General features: G+C 36.0%; 2 protein-coding genes across 9 annotated transcripts in view; one reads left to right on the top strand and one right to left on the bottom strand.

The window, feature by feature from the left end:
• Positions 1-18152, top strand: part of LOC142336181 (uncharacterized) — a 545590-nt gene that overhangs the window by 5461 nt on the left and 521977 nt on the right. The window lies entirely within an intron of this gene.
• LOC142336180 (MAP kinase-activating death domain protein-like) overlaps positions 1-18152 on the bottom strand; it is a 178553-nt gene that overhangs the window by 25077 nt on the left and 135324 nt on the right. For all 8 annotated transcript variants that reach the window (XM_075384803.1, XM_075384810.1, XM_075384806.1 and 5 more), the window contains 3 exons: positions 17912-18119; positions 9787-9907; positions 9389-9605 (listed from right to left, as the gene is read on the bottom strand). In XM_075384803.1, the coding sequence (XP_075240918.1) occupies positions 9389-9605; positions 9787-9907; positions 17912-18119 (546 nt within the window). The remainder of the gene's footprint in view (positions 1-9388; positions 9606-9786; positions 9908-17911; positions 18120-18152) is intronic.

Genomic DNA, 18152 nt, shown 5'->3' with positions numbered 1-18152 from the left:
AGCGGCTAGCAGTTGGCTACGTCAGTAGCTAGCCACGGTTTAGTGAGGCTAGCCTAAGGGGCGTGAAGTCGGGGAGGGAGTCTCGGGGGGGGGGCTGATGTGTGTGTGTGTGTGGGGGGGGGGGTCAACCATTTTTCATTTCACCCACAAGAACCGCCCTTCATACAATAAGTATAGGTCTCCAAAACAGTTTCTGTGAATCGCATAAATGGAGACCAGTGAGCTGAAAGGCTCCAAGAGCACTTAATGCCCGCTGGGCGGTACCTGTTTATCTCGTTTTTGAGGACGAAAATTCGAATGAGTCAAACGAAAAATCGGTCAAACAAAAAATCGCATTAAAGAAGACCAACAGGACTAACATAATTGCTACAAACTTAGTTTCAGAGCAATTAAAAAGACGTCTAGACACAAGAACAGTTGTCAAGATTCATATGAAATCTTGCTTTTGATTTCAATCAGTGGCTTATCAGAAGAGAATAGAACAACTCTTATCAACTTTCGCCCATTACGAGTCAAACAACAACACAGTTAACAGACTGGACGAATATTTAACATTGAAAACATTGACTGACAAAATAACATCGAAATCAATTGTACGTATTCTTTTGCTAAGGCACTGAAAACAAAATACTTTTCATTTATAAAGTGAAAATTCAAAAATATTTTTTTTACAAAACCTTAAAACATTAATCAATGCAAAATCAACACTAAGCAGTTTAATCCTTCACAACCAATGTCTCAAAACAATCTAATTCCCGCCTTAGACTACAACAAAACTAGCCTTATGCCTGAGAGAGAACTTGCTTAACATGAAAGAGGCAAACAGAAGGAAGGACAAACAAAGCTGCCAGATTGTACTAAAATAGCCACAATAACTTCATAGATCTGCATAGATTTATCTCAAAGATAAAAAAACAGACAAGAGAAAGTTCTCTGTTTATTAATCTCTGATAATTATATTTTGATTAAGAATCTGCATGAATTATTGTTGCTTCTATAATCTGCTCTCAAATAACAGTCATTTTGAAAGCGAATTCATTTTTGAGAGCGATGTAAGTCACGTGTGACCAAGAACGTAATCACGCAAATGAACAAAAAAACTTGCTACGGACGCAATTCACTCAAAATTGCATGAACGAATGAAGAAAAAGCAAAATCGATGTCAGCGTGAAGTCATGTGGTTGCAATAAATCTTGACGACGAAATAAAAAACCAAGAGATTTTTATTTAAACAATTTGCATACAAAAATTATTACTAAAACCGCCGTACTTGACATACCTGTTAATCGTCCAAACGCTCTCAAACGATTGGCGAGCAGCTAGCTTCAGTATCAGCCAGATTTGGATGGTTATGGCTAGCATAAGCTTTGTGTGAGGTTAAGAAGACAAAAGGATGCTTTAGGGTTTCTTTTAGGGAGCGCAATTGAAAACGGTGAATAGGCGTGGAATACGCAGGCTGTGTGTTAAGGGGGGGGGGGTGGTGAGTTGGTCCAAACCACCAAAAAAAATCCTTCGGTCCTTTAATTTATATCTTCTCAGCAGACTCATACAATTGTACATTAAAGCTTTCCCCCTGTTTCTCCCGTTACTTTATCCCGGTCTAGAGGATTAAAAGTCAAAAGAATCAGACGACAAAACGCACTGATGAAGCGAAAAAGACCAAAGGATAAACAATATTACAACACTTTTGCAATCGCAGAAAAATCTTACAGAAAAGACAGACCACCAAATAATCCAAATTATTTTGATTGCGCAAAACCACGAAAACCGCAATATAGTTACGCTCAGATGAAAGTTTCTTATCTGGAATCCTCCTCCAAGGCAAAGTTGAGTTGTAGGTCAAATTTTGGAAGCCGATAACAAGAGTATGATATTGTTTTTAACCAACTCTCGCTGCGATTGCATCAGTTGCAAATCTTAGTTCAAAGCGTAAGTGATTTGACTACCTTTCCCCCCACTCTTGTCTCGCAAATGTTCATATAGCAACTTTGGCAAGAAGAGTAGCAGCTCAAATCCAAAGATCGCAGAGCAGAGTTTGTCCACTGTTTCAGACTTTTGCGGTATTTATCGGGCATTAACAATTTATTTTATTTCATTGATAAGTGGTGCAACTAGTGTTACCGTAATTAAAGCTGATTAAATATATTTCTAAGATTCTCATGGAAATTAACCTTCAGAACTAGAAAAAAAATTTGGCCAAAAAGATTGTGGCCTCAGGAAAATAATAATAAAAATCCAGTGCTGTAGAGAGAACATTCACCGAGCGGGTTCAAGTATACAAATATTCAATGTATCGGATCTATAAGATAGCATTCCAATAATTTCTGCCATGAATTTGTGCCCTTAAGGAGACTAAGAGAAAAGACTACAAAAAAAGCTTGCAAACTACCGGAAAATAGCCGCCGTTGACGCGCTTGAGGCACATCAGGATTGAAACAGAAAAGAGAGAAAATGTGAATTTTTTCCTAAGTTTATTAGGTGTGCAGTTTCAATTCGATTTTAAAACTCTACTTAATTCAGTTTCCAAACTGAAAACTATTAAACTTATATTAATGTCAATGTCAGCTAGCAATCGCTCTAATGAACTGCGATAAGCTAATGCAACATGACTTAAAGACCGGGCTTTATCGGCTTATCCCGTTTCTTTTTATTTTGTTATTTTGACAATGACCGCATTCATTTCGACACTGACCGCAATCACTAAATTGCGTGATTCAGTGCGTGAAAGAATTTAAAATCCATTTCGTTGAAACAGTGAGTGAGGTAGGTCATGTGTCAAACGTGAAAATTGAGACGCAAAGAGAAAAACGTGATTAAAAGGTAAAGCAAGTTAAAAATACAGTAGGATAAATCCTGAATTAACCCAAAGAATTTTCACTGATTAAACAAACATAGCCGACAGATTGCCCGAACAGCTGCAAAAGAAATACACTTGAGTGCCTCATAATAGAGATAGAAACATACAGATAAAAATTGAAAAAATATTGACGCTGCTCTAAAAGCTATGTGAAAATCAATCAGTGATAAACTTAAATATTCATTCCTTAGAAACCTCTTTATTGGCGACCTTTATTGGATAAAAGTTCCTTTGACCTCAAACAGGTTCAAATTAAACTTATGCAATAAAGTGCAAGTCTTTTCATTGAGTGAGGTAGGTCAAGCAGGATCAAAATCTAATAACCTACAAATCACCTACAAACATTGGCTTAAGAGAGTGAAAAATGACTTTTCAGCAATGCTGTCTGCACAAAAGTAGAAAGAAAAATGAGCGTCAGACGACGAAACAAAAAACCAAGATCACCTCAACAAAGCTGCACTCAGCCTACAGCTTTCGCAGCTAGAAAAAAGACCTAGAATGGACTATCAACGGATTGAAAAAACCATTTAAAACAAAATCAGATAAAAAAATCGAAACAGTAAAAAATCAAGTCAAAATGCCGCATGTGAACAACATAGCCGGCAGTTTGCCGGAATAGCTGCGAAAGAATAGACCTGCGTGCCATATAATAGAGATAGAAACAGATACAGATCTAAATTGAAAAATAAATCGACGCCGCTCAAGAAACTAGGCTAAAAAACATTCAGCGATAAATTAATAAAGCTGGTCAAAATTCATTCCACAGAAGCCTCTTATTAGGGACCTTTACAGAACATATGAGTTCCTTTGACCTTAAACAAATTCAAATTAAACTTAAGTTTTAAAGTGCAAAAATCATTTTATTGAGTGAGGTAAGTCACGTATGATCAAAATCTAATCACGCAAATAACCTAAAAACTTTTGCTAAAGCGAGTGAGAAACGACGTCACGCGCGCAAATGCCGTTAGTGAGAGGAAGAAGTCATTCAGAAAATTTGCCTTTTTCAGCTTTGCTGTGTGAACAAATGTAAAACGAAAAAAGAGCGTCAGACGACGAAACAAAAAAAACCAAGAGCACCGCAATATAGCTACGCTCAGCTTACAGCTTCGCAGCTATAAAAAACAACTAGCGAGAAAGTGAATTTTCGTTGAAATGTTATTTTCTCACTCTACATTATAGTTAGTGCGAAAACAATTTCACGTCACAAAACCATTTAATTTATTGCCTCACTTGCTGCTTCGGTGTGACCAAAATCATTACTTCAATTAGACTTCAGAAATCATGAAAATGTGTGAACATATCTTTAAAAAGACAGCGCCCCAATACAATTCAAATTTTTTGAACTGAAAAACGAAGAGCGCCTAAATAATTGCAGTTGAGAAGTTGAAGGCGGCTCTTAGTAACTAATATAGTATCAATTGGACGGAAATGAAAGAAAGCCTATTTGTTGATTAATTTCGGAAATGTTCCTCTCGACAAAAATGTGGATTAGAAAGCCAATCCTAATAGCAGTTTTGCTATTAGCATAATCATAAACCGACTAACGTCGGAAAAATTGCTCTCCAACGAGTCGAGACAATTTAATTCAGAGGGGACTGTAACATATGCCAACTTTTCTTTATGGGTGCAACAAATTCCGAATAGGAAGTGATTTGAGCCCGCAAATTCCAGCGTCCTAGACTGACGCACTAACCACTTGGCGGCTACCGGGCCCTTGTGAGATCATACCTTAGAATCACTTTTGTTTCAGCGACATGCTCAATTTCTGAATAAGAGCACTTTAGTTCACGCAAAAATTAAGAAGTCAAGCGTGTTGAGAAGTGAAATCGAAAGAACGTTATAGAAGAAGTCGGTCAGGCAAAAAACTTTCCATTAAAAAAGACACAAACGTTTACAATAACGTCTTCAAACTTCGTTCAAGAGCAATTATTCACTGTTCACAAAGACAATTAAGTCTTTGAAATTGAAAAAATTTCGGGCAATATACTTTGAAGGATAATTGCATGCTCAAAACTTAATTCATTGTGGAAAATGGTTACCCAACATGAAAATTGGTTACGAGGTTTCGCCACACGTTTACAAAAAAAACGCCAAAATTTTTGAAATCACATCGGATATTGGCCACGATTAACTGTTGTGGTTCAAACCAACTGGGCTGCAATGGCAGAAAAAAGATATCCGAGATGGGAGTACAATTTGACAAAAGACCATTTTTGGCGAAAGAGACTATATTAAATTTTTCAGAGATGCTTGAAAACTTCTCAAAAAATCAGTAAAGGTTTGAAAATTTGAATACAAGTCTGGAAATATTGGATACAAAAGATCTGGTTTCTTCCATTTCTACACAAAACAGACCTTGTTGCATGGCTGAAATAAAATATTTTTCAAACCTTGTAATCATTCGACAAACGTTTGTTTCTTCAAATTTTATTTTGTTTGTTTCGCACAATATCTATTTAACAACTCCATAATAAACATAGCCCATTAGCGTCGGACAAAGTGCTCTAACACGACTTGATGTACTTTTGAACTTCTTTTTGCACGAACACTAGGGAAAAAAGGGGAGGGTACAAATCCACCAAAAAAGTTCCCTCTCAGGTCCCCCAGTTTTACCGGTGATGGTAACACAGGCAGAATACCGGAAACAACTCAAAAGGGGAAGTGGGGTTGTAGGAGATAGCAGATATTACTATTTCACACAAATCCGACGGAACCTTTTCTTGATACAAACTGCGATAAGACTAAACAAAATTTACAAAGAGTCTCCGTATTGTGTGTACGGACATATTGTTCTGATGCTTCTCATGCGTAAACTTCCTTAATTTTTTTAAAAGGAAAGAATAAACGACGGCAGAAAATTGTGGATACTTTGCCAAAGAACGAAAGCCGTGAGTACAAAAAACATTTTCATTTTCATTGTACAACATCGAGCAAAAGTCAGAGAGCTTAATACGATGGAATAAATGTCCACAAAACATTTTTGATCATCTCTAATAAATTCTCCCAAGCGGAACGCAAATTTTGAAAAATAATTGCATTTTTTTTAATTGAACAATTTATTATTCAATTCATTATTCAATTCATTATTCAATTCATTATACAATTCAGTATTCAAAAAATTTTCAATTTTTCATTCAAACTGCGAGCGCCATTTTAAAGAAAAATGAATCAGCATAAAAACAATTTGAAAAGAGTCGCGTGAAAAAAAGGACAAATCTGCCCCTTACCCCAACAAAACTGAGAAACTTAGTCCCCATAATTCCAAAAACCCAGATAAATTTGCAAAACGCAGTTGTGATCTACAATCAAAAATTTTTGATTGAGTACACAGTAAAAAGACCAGGAATGAACTATGTATGGATAGAGAAAACTAATTCAAAAAAATACAAAAGGGTTTTAAAAAACAGCAGAAAACTAAAGTCAAATTGCCGCATGTGAACTCGCTTCTCCCTTCACTTCCTGTTTTGGCGCGACCAAAAATCATACTTCCAGTTAGACTTCAAAAATTTTGAAAAGGAGTGAACACCGTAAAAAAACATAGCCTAATGACTCCGGAATCGACTCGAAATAAACTCATCTTAGGACCTAGCCAAACACTACTTAAATAAATTAAACATTCAATTCATTATACAATTCACTTTGAAACAGCAAACGAACTGACCAAGATAGAATTCGAATCGAAAAGCAAAATAAGGTGTTATTCTTGCACAATTATCGCAAGATGTGATTCCTAAACCAACGCTTTTAGTCAAACCGAAACTATTTAGTTAATTTAAATTCACCAAATGACTATATCATATAAAAAACAACAAAGAAAAACCTAGCATATGAAAAGAACCTAATACAAAAATCTGTCTTTTATAACATTCTCTGAAAGTTGCGGAGTCTAAAAAACTTTTCTCAAAGCACATTAAGAATCAATTGAGCACCCACATGACAACCCCTTATCACTCGATTACACTGTAAACAAGGGCAAAAAAACATGAAAAAGCACGAATATTACTCAATTATTTTAAGACAATCTGTCCGATTAAACCATTAGTTTTTTCGTGACTGAATAACAACGTACACAGGAAAAATATATAAGAACATAACTGACTAACGTCGGGCGAATTTTTCTCAAACGACCAGCCAGTCAGTAGCTAGCAACGGTTTAGTGAGGCTAACCTTAGCTTAATTCAGGAGGCGTGAGTTGAGCGCAGCGGGGTGGGTGCATGGGGGAAGCAACGGTGGGAGCGGGATCTCTGGCTGCACGGGGCCCTTACGGCCTGAACGAGGTGCAGGGTTGTGATTTGGGGGGTGTTAAATTTTAGGAACCACCCTTCACATCATGAGTAAGTCTCCAAAACAGTTTCTGTGAATCGCATACTTGGAGACTAGAGAGCTGAAAGGCTCAAATGGGTCAGACCAACAGGACAAATATAATTGCTACAAACTTCGTGTGAAAGCAATTAAAAATCTATTTATTCCATCGATAAAAGTCCATTAAAATGTGCCCATGAAATATTCAAGTAAAGAAACTAATAGAAACAAAAACATCCAAAAATTATCAATCAATCACAAAAGATGCCCAAACCAATGAGACTGAAAAATGCCTTGGGTTACACCATATCAACCCACCCTAAAAATAAAAACTGCCTTGAAATTGGCGCACGTGGACAAAAATATTACTCGCTCACCAAGACTTTTTCATACCTTCTCTGCGCTCTCTCATTACATGACATGAAAAGCAGTCTTTCATTCTGCCTTTGATTATTCAGCAGATTGACCGCTTCAAATTAAACTAGTGTGAACAACAATTGATACCGGTGACCAATGCAAATTGCCACAAAATCCAAGCGCAAGCTGATCACTCCTGCTTCAATTCATGAAGATAGGTAACAATTTAATAATAGTTTGTCACCTCGATTTTACACGTATTTCCCAAAGATATCTTTGACGCTCTGCAGAATGGGATTCTGATGGGTGGGGGAGGGCAACAGTGGGAGAGGGTCTTTGGCAGGGGTAGCGATTTGGGGGGTTGTGTGTGTGTGTGTGTGTGTGTGTGTGTGTGTGTGTGTGTGTGTGTGTGTGTGTGTGTGGGTGGGGGGGGGGGGGAATCGCCCTCCACATCATAAGTATAAGTCTCCTAAAACAGTTTTTGCGAATCGCATACTTGGAGACTAGTGAGCTGAAGCGCTCTAAGAGAACTTAATGTCCGCTGTGCTCTACCTGTTTGTCCAGTTTTTAGGACGACAAGTCAAATGGTGTCAGACGAAAAATCAGTCAAATGAAAAATCGCATAAAATTAAAGACCAACAACAGGACTAATACAGTTGCTACAAAATTCTTTTGAGAGCTATTAAACATTTGAGCATAAACAACTAATACGAAAGGCAGAAAAACAAAGATGCCGGCAAAAATTTCAAAAGAACGAAATTGAACAATTTAGCCACTTTCTCAGACTAACGCGAAGTTAAAATGATATAAATATGGTCAAAACTTATTAAAACCACAACAAAAACTAAACAACCAAAAAAATCGTCGCAGGCCGCAAAAATATGAAAATGAATACAAAACCTCTACAAAGCGTCTAAAACGTCGAAATCGCAAGAATACCTCAAGCTCAAGATTGCATTAACAAGTCTTTAAACATGTCAGATTGTCAAAAAGCAAACGTACAATTGCGTGTTAAAATGGTCTAAAAACCACTTTACGCAAAGAAGTTGAGCAAAAACAAATAAATGCTTCGAAGAAGCCGCACGTGATCAAAAATTTCTCTCGCTTCGTGATGTTTTTCACATCTGCTTTTTTTCTCTCTCTCCAAGGGGGCGATTAAAAAACTATTTCTTCTCTCCTGCTCTCTGTTCTTCAATTCGTTCAACCGATTGACCTAAACACTCAATTTTCACGTGCGGCATTTTACATCCCGTTTTAAATAGACTCCACAAGTTATTGATAAAAAAGGACGCTCCACCAATACTCTTCTTCGAACCGTAAAGACAACGCCTCAATATAATTGAAATTAGTTGAATAGTAAAAATTCAAGCACACTGCAACATAGCTACTCTCAACTTCGCAACTATAAACATAAACCGACTAATGTCGGATGAATTGCTCTCGAACAACGGCCGGGGGGAGAGATTTAATCGAGAAATTTAGGGGTGCAGCTCAGAATTTTTTTTAGGTGCAAAACCTCGGCGCTTATGGGGCTTCGAGTCCGAGACCTCCAGCATCGCAGTCACACATCTTAACTACTAATCTACAACGGCTTTGACACTCAACCGCGTTTATATTTGCAACAAACTGTAATTTGGAATAAGAGCTGTTGAGATCATTCAAAAATGAAAAAATGAAATGAAACGCGAAAATGTCACTTAAAAAGTCACAAAATGTTCAGGAATAAAAGCGCAAAAACGGTCGAGCAATCATTTTGCATCAAAAAAGAACACACACACACACACGTTTAAAATAATTGCTTCAAACTTCGTTCGAGAGCAATTACAAACAGTTACTTTCATCTAGAAATCATGAGATAAGTGAAGTACAGACCAAGTAGTGAATCCTGTCTAAGAGGTCATTGACCTCTTTGCTGAAGCCGAGACCAATATGAGATCTTCCCAGAAGCCTCCTCGCTTTCTTCTTGATGTCCTTCGGGTTCAGCTTCATAGCCAGCATGAATGCAACCATGTTATGCAATGTAGTGGACAAGAGACGGTCCTCCTCTGCTTCTATTCGTTTTTGCTCATCAACGCCAAGCGTTTTGTACCTACGCACATTCTGTTTTCTTTCACAGAGCTTAATTTTGCCACCGTAAAACTTTTAACAAGAAGTTCTCAAAACAAAATGATCAGAGTTCAAGAGTTAAAAGCTACGAGGTTGCTAACACTAATTAAGGGCAATCAAAGTCATACAGCGATCTTGTTTGTTGCAATAAGATTTTCAATCACCTGTTCATCATCTCATGTGGACTCTGATCCATGCCGACAGCCTCCCTCTCAGCGGCCACGGCATCCAGGAAGCAGTCCTCCCAGAACTGCAGGTTGTCCCACAGTGGAGAACGGTTACTCTCTGCAACATGAACGATGCCTTCACTTCAAAAACGATGCTTTCACTTCAAATCCCCGCAAATACATCAATTAAGGTGCTTCCTATATCAGCTTTGTGTATATTAGACGACTGCTTTTCGACGTAACGAGTTATTAATGGATTGATACGAATAAATCCGTAAATAACCAACTAACGTCGCGAGAACTGCTCTCAAACGACAGGCGAGCGGTTGGCTTTTGGGTCAAGCGATGGGGGTAGGGTTGCGAGAGGCGTCCAAATCGCCCCAGTTGGAGGAGGGTGGACGGTGGGAGTGTTCTGGGGGGGAGACGAGTGTTCAAACTTTTGATTAAGAACCGCCCTGCACACCATGACATTGTCTACTCCAAACAGTTCCGGTGAATTGCATACTTAGAGACTATTATGTCTCTAAGAAAAATGCTCAGATACTCAATGCCCTCATGGCTTTATCTGTTTACCCCGACTTGAGGACGAACGTAAAAGGGTCAGCCGAAAAATCGGTCAAGTGACAAATCGCACAAAAAAACAAAAGGACTAATGTAATTGCTACAAATTTTATTTGAAAGCAATTAATAACAAGTACCAAAAAAGGCAGTAAAATAATGTGCTTAATGTACAAACCTACGTGATTCTACTGTCCCATTTCATTTCCAATCTATAATTGCATAGTAATTTTGGCGGCTGAGTTATTGAGAAAGTTTGACAGTCCAATTAATTAATTAAAAAACTCGAATTAATTACCAAAAATGTTCAAAACACATCCCCCAGATTGCCGGAAAATAGCCGTCACTGATTTCCAAAAGCCCGATATGGATTGAAAGAACAAAAAATGAAAAGTTTTTCAAAGTACGAAATATTTTGAATGTATTTTATAGGTAAACACACTCATGTTTCCTAATGAGAGGACACAAATGTTAGTGTCAATACCATTGAATATTAGACCTGTTAACTAAGACTAATCAGAAATTTGAAATATTGGCCACCTAAAAGTGATTTTTATTTTATCCCGTTTCTATTTTTGATTTCATTTTCGATGTTGACTCTGTTCATTTTAGACAGCTTTGCTGAGCATCTTGTTTAAAAGCATTTTGAGGAGAACGAATAAAATGAAACTAGACCAGCAAAGTCAACCAGATTTAACGCAAAATGTTGAACAAGCTGTGAAATAAGGTAAAGCAAAAAATCTTTGTATGACGAATTTTAAAAAAGAAGCGCAACATTAGGCGGCTGCGAAGATGGCGCGACCGTAAAACACTTTCAAAACAAACCTTAAACTAATACTGTAGCCTAAATATTGAAATCTGTTAACCAAAACAATAATTAAAACTTACCCGGCAGATTTCCGAAAAACAGCCGCCATTGATTCTCATAGCCCCGATTCAGATCGAAAGAACAGAAAAGACTGATTGATTAATTAAATCTTTTAAAGTTCGAAGTTTTTTGATTTAACTCTGGTGCCAGACTTACTCATTAATTACTCCTGTTAATTAATGAGAGGATGCAGGGGCTATCGTCAATAACAATAAGCATCAGAGATGATAACTAAAACTTATAAGAACAAAGTTTAAGTAGCTTAAGTAGTTAAATAGCTGAAGTAGTTTAAGTAGTTTGAATATTCGTCCTCAGAATGAGTACATAAAACAACAACCTTGTAGGAATCAATAACAGACAAAGCAAAAGGCAAAAACGGACAATTCGTGAAAACCAGAAACTTTGAAAAACAACGGCAGCAACTAAGAGAACTTCGAAACTACAACCCAAAACCATTAACTACCGCACATCATGAAACTTCAAAAGTGGAAAAGTCGTAAAATATTTTTCGGAAGCTATATTGGCTGAAAAGGGATAATAGAACTACAAATGACTACATTCACTTAAACCTTTCAAAAACAATTAATATTTCAGTGAACAAAAACGTTAGCTGAGGTAAATAAAGGAACTAAAAATAGGTCAATAAGATTATGTTGTTGCTGAGAATAAGTGAAAAGACAATTAAAAAATTGTGTCAGTCTTAAAAACGATTGCGATGAACTATAGCAACTAGTTCAACTATTTAGATTCACCTATTAATGATTAGCAACCGATGAAATCTGCCACTAATGAGATTAAGTGATAAAACAGTAAAAATAACAACAACTTTAACACTCGACAATTGATTACAAAAATTTTTCAAAATAACCAAGCTAAAAACTAAAACGATTAAGCCGATTCAATTAGTCATCCTTAGCAACCGATGAGAGTTCTCAGTATTGAAACTAAGAGATAAGACAACAAATTGAACACTAAAAACCGGTAAAACCTCAAAAAATCGATAATGTTTAAATCGATAATGTAAGTCAAAGCAAAAAATCCAATTAAATTTGAGACGAAACAATTAAATCAATTGAAATCGTTAATATTAGTGACCTATGAGACCTATCCCTAATGAGATTAAACGATAAGGCGAGAAAAAGTACAAATGCTCTCAAAACTCATAGTCGAAGTCTTGAAAACAACTGGCCATAAACTCAAATACCTAATTAGCTTCATTTATGCCTAATTAGCAGCCAATGATACTGCCATTAAATATGATAGGTTATAAGACAGCAGAAAAAAATTAAAAATAGGCAAAAACTGAAATTTTCATAACGTTTTATGACAAATAGTGGCAAAGTTAAAAAAAGGATCGGCTGCCGGTCAATAAGTTCATACGTGATTAGAATCACCACTCTAATTTGACTTCTCACTGACGTGAAAAAGCCGGCAGAAAGCGCGAACAGATCTTAAAAGCAAACTTATACAATCCAAACATTTTGGATTGTAAAAATAGGAGCGCAATAATAGCCTGCTGAGAGGGCGGCTATCAAACAATATAGACAAAACTTGAAAGATCCACACGAAAAAATGCGCTCGCTTACAGAAAACTTTTCACACCTCAATTTCTCACTCTTTCAAATCCAGTGTTTAGCAGTCAAACCGCCATATTTTTTCCACGCATTCATTTCCTGCTTCCAATTCACTCTAATAAAAATTGATTATAAAAGATTTCTCCAATAATCCTCTTCGAGTCGTAAAAACTTTCGAGGACACCAATACTCCTCCTTTAATAGGAATAACATAGCCAGCCAGAAGATTGCAGGCATAGCTGCCAAATAATAGAATGCGTACATATGACTTCCTTTGACCTTAATTTAATTCAAATTAAACTTACGTTTCAAAGTGCAAAAGTTATTTTATTGAGTAAGGTAAGGTAATCTAATCATGCAAAAACTTTTGCTAGAGAGAGAGAGAGAGAGAGAGAGAGAGAGAGGGAGAAATGACGTCACGCGCGCAAAAACCGTTAGTGGGAGGAGGAAGTCATTCAGAGAGTTGGCTTTTTCAGCTTTGCTGTGTGAACAAATTTAAAACAAAAAAGAGCGCCAGACAACGAAACAAAACATCGCAGGACAAGTCCTGACGTACAATTCACAAAATTTTCATTGGCTAAAAAAATGTAGACCTAGAAGGGACTGAGTGAATTGGGAAAACCAATTCTAAAAATCAGATGAAAAAAAATTTAAAAAAAAAAATCATTGTCAAAATCCCGCATGTGAACAAAAAACAACTAGCGAGAAATGGAAAAGCGGTTCAAACAAAAAACTAGGCCTAAAATGAACTATGAATGGATTGGAAAAACCATTTGCAAAAAAAAAATCCGATCCAAAAAATCGAAAGAACAGTAAAAATCAAAGTTAAATTGCCGCATGTGAACAAAAAATTACCAGCGAGAAAACGAATTTTTGTTCAAACATCTTTTGCTCACTCTACTTTAAATTCAGAGCGAAAAAAATTCACGCCGCAAAACACTCACTTTTTCGCTCCACTTCCTGTTTCGGCGTGACCAAAATCACTACTCCACTTTGACAAAAATCATAAAAATGTGTGAACAGATCTCAAAAAAACATAGCCGGAAGAATTCCGGAAACGACTCGAAGTGGAGTCGTTTCCATTTAAACGCCATCCAACTACTCATCAGACAAAACGTTCCTCCACTAACTTATGATTATCTTGAAACAAAACCATAAAACAAAAATAAAAACAAGAAAATAAAATCTGTTAAAATATGATTAAAAAATCTGATCAAATTTTGTCATAAATTAAGATCCCGAAATAACTATCTCTGCCAAAATTACTTCATCCAAACAACTAGTACCTACTTAAACCACTTATGAGAATTTGATTAAAAATACTTGAAGCCAAATCATGAAAAAATAAGCCCTTACAAACAACTTAGACTAAAAAACTGGAAAAAGTTGATAATTTTTCAAAAATTACAAAAGCCCTTATAAATCCAAAGAAAACTTCCTTTCAGCCAATAGGGTACCCAAATGCTCACAAAACAATAGGCAAGTCATAATAGGATAAGAACTTCATACTAGCTAACTTGTCTAAAAACAGAAAAAACGGAAAACAACAAAAAAAATTAAGAAAAATAGCTTCAATTTTTGACATTTTTTGTCATACTTCTCAACAAAAAATGCTTCATATACTCAAACAGTAACCGGTTGTTATCTATAAATTGCTCAAGTAATAGGGCTCTTTTCAATACCCATTTGAGGCAGTAAAACAAATCAATCGTCAAAAAATCGCAAAAATTAGACCAAAAATCAACAAAATACATGAAAAATCTCCGAATTAGCATAAAAATCATATAAATTTCCAGAAACCTTTAAACCACTACCAAAACCAGCCTAAAATTAGAAAAAATCATAACCAAACCTCTTAACCAAAAAAATGAAAAAAAAAGCTTCAAAACGCCGCAAGGTGAATAAAAAATTTCGCTCGCTCTCAGAAGTTTTTTTCACACCTCAATTTCTCGCTCTCTAGAAAACAGCGATATGAACAAAACGCCACTCTCTTAACTCTTGATTTTGTTCAGCAACAAAATCACTCCCAAATTTTTTCACGTTTTTCATTTCCTGCTTCAAAATTCACTCCAATAAAATTGATTTAAAAAAAGGACTTCTCCAATACTGCTCTTCGAGTCGTAAAAAGACAGCGCCCCAATACAATTCAAACTCTTTGAATTGTAAAACATAGCCGGCAGATTGCCGGAATAGCTGCGAAAGAATAGACCTGCGTGCCATATAATAGAGATAGAAACAGATACAGATCTAAATTGAAAAAAAAATCGACGCCGCTCAAAAAAACTAGGTAAAAAACATTCAGCGATAAGTTAATAAAGCTTGTTAAAATTCATTCCGCAGAAGCCTCCTATTAGGGACCTTTACTGCGCAAATGAATTCCTTTGACCTTGAACAAATTCAAATTAAAATTAAGTTTTAAAGTGCAAATGTCATTTTATTGAGTGAGGTAAGTCACGTATGATCAAAATCTAATCACGCAAATAACCTAAAAACTTTTGATAAAGCGAGTGAGAAATGACGTCAAGCGCGCAAATGCCGTTAGTGAGAGGAAGAAGTCATTCAGAAAATTTGACTTTTTCAGCTTTGCTGTGTGAACAAATGTAAAACGAAAAAAGAGCGTCAGACGACGAAACAAAAAACATAGCAGGACAAGTCCTGACGCACAATTCAAAGAATTTTCATTGACTTAACAAACAACTAGACCTAGAACGGACAATGGGTGAATTGTGAAAACAAATTTCTAAAAAAATCAGATGCAAAAAAAAAACAAAAAAAAACAGAAAATCAATGTCAAAATGCTGCTAGGGAGAAAAAACCCCTAGTGAGATATGTAATTTTGATTCTAACAAAAAACTAGGTCCAGAATGAGCTGTGAATGGATTGGGAAAACCATTCAGAAAAAAATCCGATCCAAAAAATCGAAAAAACAGTAAAAATCAGAGTGAAATTGCCGCATGTGAACTTTTGTTCAAACACTGTTTTCTCACTCTACTTTAAAATTAGAGCAAAAAAAATTCACGCCGCAAAACCACTCGCTTTTTCGCTCCATTTCCTGTTTCGGCGTGACCAAAATCACCACTCCAATTTGACTTCAAAAATCATGAAAATGCGTGAACAGATCTTAAAAAAAACATAGCCGGAAGAATTCCGGAAACGACTCGAAGGAAAGAACGAACGCCTCTAACAAACACAAAACTTATTCTACTGATTGACCACAATAAATAACATAATGCCTATCCTACTGAATAACACTTGTCACTTAACAACAAAAAAAAGAAAGAACAATGAAAAAATAACTGACCAGAAAAGACGATAAGCACGTGATAAAAAATTTACATTGAGTTGCAAGTTTAAAAACAACTTTTGGCGAAAACCCATGCACTAGGTTTAGTTTAACTTCGTTGAATCACTGCTATTTGAGACAAAAAACCGAACACAAATTTCAAGTAGAATAAACGAAGGTAAAAGAAAGGAAATGAAAAACAAAACCAAAACTATCTTCTGTAAAAAAAACAAAAAAATTGGCCACAAATAATGAATCAAATACCATTATGCTGAATTCAAATCATTATTTCAAAAAATTTTTAATACCCTATCTGGTCAAGTGTCCACCAATCCAAATCATTGTCTATTTAATTGAGTAAAAACGGAGAACGAAAAAAATAGAAAAAAAAGTTAGTGATTAAGAAAAGTTAGTGATATTTGTCATTGAAAAGTGCACTAAATATATTTCAACAAAACCTCTAGAAAAACTCCTATCAAAAGCTAGAACACTAAAAACTAGCAAAAAGCAGACAATCAAAGAATTCAGCAAAAATTCCAAAAAAAAACACGAAAATTCGCGGAACTCTTCATAAAAGTTACTCAATTATCTTCAACAAAATGATTCAAAACTGAAATCAAAATCATCAACACGCATCAAAGACAACTATTTTGGACTATAAGTATCCCCAAATGCTATAAAAAATTGAAGAACACAAAGGGCATTTTAAAAAAATTGAAAAAAAACATAGAGAAAATTGAGCTTTTTTAATTTCACGGGAGCACATAGACCCAAAAAACGTTAATTGGAGCAAATTAGTACTGGAAGACTTCGAAAACAATAGGACAGTCGAATAGGCTGAAAAAGTTTTCTAAGTTTAGAAAAAAAACGAAAAACAGCAAAAAATTAAGAAAAGTAATTCAAAATTTTTCAGTTTATTGTCATTTTTCTAAACAAAAAAAATCGTTTCAAACCTAAGAAAATATAATCACTTGTTATCTAAAAACTCAGTAATTAACATGCGTCTATTCAAAGCCATTACAAAGCATTATAACAAAACAAAACGGAAAAAATTGCTAAAATTCGCCTAAAATTCAGCAAAATAGCTGAAAAAACCAGCAAAATGGTATAAAAATCATATTAATGACCAGAAACTTACGAACCACTATTAAAACAGCCCTAAGCATCACACAATATCATAATCAGACTTCTAAACCAAAAAAATAACAAAAAAACGGTTTTAAAAAGCCGCATGTGAACAAAAAAATTTCGCTCGCTTAGAGAAAATTTTTTCACACATCAATTTATCGCTCTCTCAAAAACAGCGGTATGAACAAAAACCACTCTCTTTTCGCTCCACTCTTCAATTTTGTTCAGCACAAAAACCACTCCAAATTTTTTCCCGCGTTTCATTTCCCGCTTTAAAAATCACTCCAATAAAATTGATTAAAAAAAAGGACTTCTCCAATACTCCTCTTCGAGTCGTAAAAAAAGACAGCGCCCCAATACAATTCAAATTCTTTGAATTGTAAAAAACCAAGAGCACCGCAATATAGCTACGCTCAGCTTACAGCTTCGCAGCTATAAAAAAACCAAGGACACCGCAATATAGCTCCATTCAGCTTCGCAGCTATAAAAACCAGGAGAAGACCAATAATAGCTCGCAATCGCAGCTATTACTAAACTAGTTTGCACCAAACCTTGCTGCCAGTACGATAATGAGTGTGTTCACCTTACGCTGTTTCTCTCATTCAGCTTACCAGTGCTCATTATAATCGGATACATGCTTGCGCAGACAATTGTACAATTTAGGTACAAAATTCAGTTCTAACGGATCATCAGTTGCGCCACGGAACTTACCAATGAGCATCTCGAAGAGGTACTTTTTGGGGTTCTCCTCCTGAGGAGGCATGTTCTCTAACTTCATCAGGATACCACTGTAGTACCTGTAGCCATTGCAGTACACACTCTTCACTTGCTTCACCTGGTTGGGGATCTTGGGAACTACAGACCCACTTGTGCCCACTAGACCACCACCTGCACCTGCCAACTGAGGCATTGGACGAAACTAAACATGCCATCACGTTTTTATCACATCTAT

The sequence above is a fragment of the Convolutriloba macropyga genome, chromosome 3 (genome assembly GCF_964194025.1).
Source record: "Convolutriloba macropyga chromosome 3, txConMacr16.3, whole genome shotgun sequence".
In the NCBI taxonomy this organism is placed as follows: Eukaryota; Metazoa; Xenacoelomorpha; order Acoela; family Convolutidae; genus Convolutriloba; species Convolutriloba macropyga.
The sequence above is the reverse complement of the archived record's forward strand: the minus strand, read 5'-3'. Positions and strand labels throughout refer to the sequence as shown.